General features: G+C 38.8%; 1 protein-coding gene across 1 annotated transcript; it reads left to right on the plus strand.

Annotated features, from left to right (window-relative positions):
* The first annotated feature begins 950 nt into the window (after positions 1-950).
* LOC149912246 (cytoplasmic aconitate hydratase-like) lies at positions 951-4410 on the plus strand. Its single transcript, XM_090132055.1, has 4 exons — positions 951-1111; positions 1519-1641; positions 2658-2843; positions 3661-4410. Exons 1-4 carry the CDS (start codon positions 1019-1021, stop codon positions 3772-3774), a joined length of 516 nt encoding a protein of 171 aa, XP_089988181.1. The 5' UTR covers positions 951-1018; the 3' UTR covers positions 3775-4410.

The following is a 4410-nucleotide window of genomic DNA, read 5'->3' on the forward strand; positions in this document are numbered from 1 at the left end:
TGAACAACAGTCGTTTGGGTTTCAGTGCAGCTGCAATGACTGGCAGAGCTATTGTGTTTACAACAGCTTGTAGGCCAAACTGCTTCTTTGCTATGGACAGCCTGTCAGTTCAGTACTGTGGGCTCAATTTAAGACAAAAACAGGCTTTCCTGAGTCTCCCTATTCACTCTGCACATGTAATATAAGTTATTTATTCTCTGGTTTAGCCTTGCTTACAAATTCTGTGGAGTTTTGAGGAACAGTACTGACAGTTTAGAAATCAAGTATTTTCACTAGATTTAATAAATTTGGAGAGAAAATTGATAAAAACTGTGCAGTCTACTGACGATTAACTGTTTTGGCTTCTTTGGCCCACTTTGAAATCTAAATACCTCCCTTCTGAATATAGTCCAATATAAACAGTTCAATTTTATGTCATATTCTTGTGATTTTTTTTTTTTCCTTACTGCTTAGTGTGGATTCTCCTTTCATTCCCACATCCATATTTTCAAACATAATTTTTCTCCCTCAGTTCTCACTTCCAGCAAAGATTCCCTCTTTGCCCTATAGGTATTTATCACAGTGGTATCTCTAATGCTGTGGTAATAGAAATAACCATGACAAATTTCAGTAGCCAGCTATTAAGTGAAGCTGAGAAAAGCTGTTTCATGATTTGTAAGAAAGGATTGTATTGCTTCTCCTGACCCAACGTAGCAGTATCTCTGCATTACTGTCAGATATGTTTTGTAGGGCACAGGATGAGAATAGCAGTACAGCTGCTTTCTGTGTCCAGGCTAAGTAGGCAGACTTCTATTCTTTTTTCTTCTATTTTTTTTCTTTTCCTGTTCTTTTTTTCTTCTTTAAATAACCATAGAAACACCAGAGAACTGGGTGCTACTGCCATGATGGGAGCGATCCACAGCTGCTTCAGGGCCACTAGCTAATGACTGTATTTAAACCAACAGTCCTGTTTTTCATTAATAGCTTGACTCCTCGAGAGTTCAATTCCTATGGTTCTCGCAGAGGGAATGATGCTGTCATGGCCAGAGGAACATTTGCAAACATTCGTCTGGTGAATAAATTTATTGATAAACAGGGACCTCAAACTGTCCATTTCCCTTCAGGAGAAACAGTAAGTATACATGCTGCTTTAAAATGAGGTTCCTTGGCAGTAGATTGGATTAGCACTAGCTCTCCTTCTTACAGGTTGCGTCATTTATTTCAGCACCTTTTAAGTAAAACTAAAGAGGAAACTGAAGATTCATTGACTCAGGGCAGCAGGTCACACATAACTGCATAAGGTGGTGCTCTCAGGCTTACCAGTGGAGAGCAGAACCATTGTAGTAGTGAGAATGGAAAGTGTGGGCTGTGGTAGAAATGTGTTCAGGCTAGGAATCACAAAGTGCTGTGTAACTTAACGTGGAGCTTGGCATAAAGTGTGGGCTTCAGCTCTTAATGTGAAAACACAATTTTCTTATTTCCACAGAAGTGTATTTCCACCCCCAATAGTATATAAAGTGTTTGATATTTTCATTGCAGCTGGATGTGTTCGATGCTGCAGAAAGATACAAGCAGGCTGGCCATCCATTGATTGTGCTTGCTGGGAAGGAATATGGTGCAGGAAGCTCAAGAGACTGGGCAGCCAAAGGGCCGTTCCTCTTGGTAAGTAACTCAAGTAAAGTAGGAGGAGGAGAATACTTAGAAGTTCACTCACTTTTTCAGGATGAGTAGCTTACAGCATTATCGTAGGTAGCTTATTCTCATTCTGGATATCAGAAGCTATTCTGAAGTACAATCTGAATCCAAGAGCCACAGTACATTTGCAAATATATTCAAATATTCATAGAGCCCATTTAGGCAGGAATGCATGACTGAGCTTCAGCTAGCTTTCTATACACCAGCAAGGCCATTTTCTTTAGTCTTGCATCATACAGCCCAATAAGCCTTGGGTCTGCTTCAGACTGCTTTCTTCAGCTTGCTTATCAGAGAAGATATAAAGTGCATTAAGTGAAGTATTAGTGAACTTGATATTTAGCATTGCTTCACCATGCAGGTCAGGAATTCCTATCAATATTGTTATTGGATCATGGTGTAAATCCAGGTACAGTGGAACATCTGTCTTGTTCTGTATCCTGTCCTACATTATTCAGCAGCCTTTTCAAGGTGATTCAAGTTTTCTTGGTAAGCAGTTTTTGAATGCAAAAGTTGTGTGCATTTTTAAGCAACGAATTAAGAGGGTTAGTGTTTAGGATTTCATTTGCCTGAGTTTTTAAAATTACTATTGCAATGGTGAATTTTGTGTAAACTGTATTTGCACGTAGGCATGTAAAGATCAGTAAAATGTACATCTGGAACATCTAGGGTAGGAGAACACTGAAGTAGCAAAAATTACAAAAATTACTATTGGTACTCTACGTGTAACACAAAGAAGTCTACAGAAAACACACAGGAAAATTACACAGAATTCCCAGAAAAGTGCGTGTACTTTTTTGGCAATCTTTCTTTTTAAGATGTTTAAAAGTTGACATATAATCAAGTTATTGTGGACAGTCCACTGAGTAGCAGTACCTACTGACTAGTGACAGTCAGTAAATGAAAGGTTACCAGTTTTATTCCTGTGAGAACAGAAGGTCTATCCTGAGCCATCTGGATAAGCATACCCATTGTGTACTTCCCAGGGCGTCAAGGCTGTGCTTGCTGAAAGCTATGAGAGGATTCATCGGAGCAACCTTGTAGGGATGGGAGTGATTCCTCTGCAATATTTACCTGGGGAGGATGCAAGGACTTTAGGACTCAGTGGAAGAGAACGTTACACAATTATAATTCCTGAGAATCTAAAACCACAGATGAATATCGAGATCAAGGTATGAAATGCCTAAGGGCTGCTACTTGAATCAACTGTCTCTACAAACAGTGTTTTTTCCAGTAATCTCTCTTTTCAGGAAGGCAAAAGAATTGAGGGCAGGGTATTGGACTAGATGATCTTTTGATGTCCCTTCCAATCCCTGACATTCTGTTATTCCAAGGAAGCAGTAATTCTCCCATCGTTGAAAGCAATGATGGGAGATAAAAGCAGCATTCTTAAACAGCTTCATTCATCACAAAGCAGTCCTGTATTGTGGAGTAGCCTACAAATGCTGTCTATGTACTCCCAATTAACATCCTGAAATTGGGAAAGCGTAGATCCCAGCGAATTCATCAGTTTATTATAAAGTCACTGATGAAAATAGCTTTCAGCAAAACTGAGGTAGTTTGATTCACTTCCTGCTCCTGTCTTTCTTCTTCCCATACAGAGCTCTAGTGAATGCTAATGCAATTAGCGTTGCTGTTGTACCTAAGCAAGGAGAATGACTACACAGAAAAACATTGATAGTTAGTATGACCACTTGATTGAGTGGTCAGCTTACGTGCCACTAGGCTTGTATCAACCTTAAATCTGTTAAGAGACAGTAAGTGCGGTGCAAGGAGTCTCCATATTCTGCTTATTATGGCTTGTTTCAAGCCAACTTACTCTGAAGATGTTGGCTGTGGTCTGGTGTGGCCCCTTGTCTTAAAAAGAAGTACTGATGTCTACTTGCTGTTCATTTGAGCTATTAAGATTAGAAAACTATCATAACAGCCTGTATTTTACTATCATGCGATAAGTTCTGCTGCTTGAACAATTCTCTTTGACCTCAACAGCTGGATACTGGGAAAACCTTTCATGCCATCATGAGGTTTGACACGGACGTGGAACTCACTTACTTCCACAATGGAGGCATTCTGAACTACATGATTCGTAAAATGGCATCATAATCAAAAATACTGGGCACAGCCTCGCAGGTACAGGCCTGCTTTTGGTGAGCACGACAAAACTAATCAGTAATAATGAAGTTAGAAGAACGAACCGTAAACTGAACAGTGGTTTCTTGGATTTTTGTTCTTTTAAACAGGCCTTTTGAAAGGCTTGCTGACCATGCTGAATGATTCTGTGTATCAGGAAACTTGTCACTTTTGCCCATTAAAGAAAACAACTTTTTTTTAGTTTTGAATGGCAACTGAAAATTGTAGTTGGATTTGATTTACTTTACGTGGTGCAAAAGTCATTAAAATGCTGACAGAATCTGTGGAACTATTGAAGATCATATGCTGGTTTTTATGTATTTGGTCCATTTCCTTTGACTGCTAAGTTCAGTTCTGTGTTATATTTAGTGGTCCAAAAACTAACTGACAGCATACGTTTAATTTTTATTCCTTCCTGATTATCTGATATTGACTTCCTTTCTTATCCAGCTGACCAGATTCTGAATCTAATATTGAAATTAATCATCTAGCTGTTTATTAATTCAAAAGAAATGTGAGCTCTGTTACTTTAAAATCTAAGCCTTTGTGGAAAGGTGGACCTATGGGGATAATATTTCTAATGGATAAAATTAAACTTATTTTCAAGGA

This window comes from Phasianus colchicus, chromosome Z, assembly GCF_987193195.1.
Source record: "Phasianus colchicus chromosome Z, bPhaCol1.hap1.1, whole genome shotgun sequence".
NCBI classification, from domain to species: Eukaryota; Metazoa; Chordata; class Aves; order Galliformes; family Phasianidae; genus Phasianus; species Phasianus colchicus.

Coding starts and splice junctions, on each gene's coding strand:
- LOC149912246 (XM_090132055.1), top strand. CDS start 1,019: ATGGCCAGAGGAACATTTGCAAACATTCGTCTGGTGAATAAATTTATT. Junction 1,112..1,518: donor ATTTCCCTTCAGGAGAAACA/GTAAGTATACAT, acceptor TTTTCATTGCAG/CTGGATGTGTTCGATGCTGC. Junction 2,844..3,660: donor AGATGAATATCGAGATCAAG/GTATGAAATGCC, acceptor TGACCTCAACAG/CTGGATACTGGGAAAACCTT.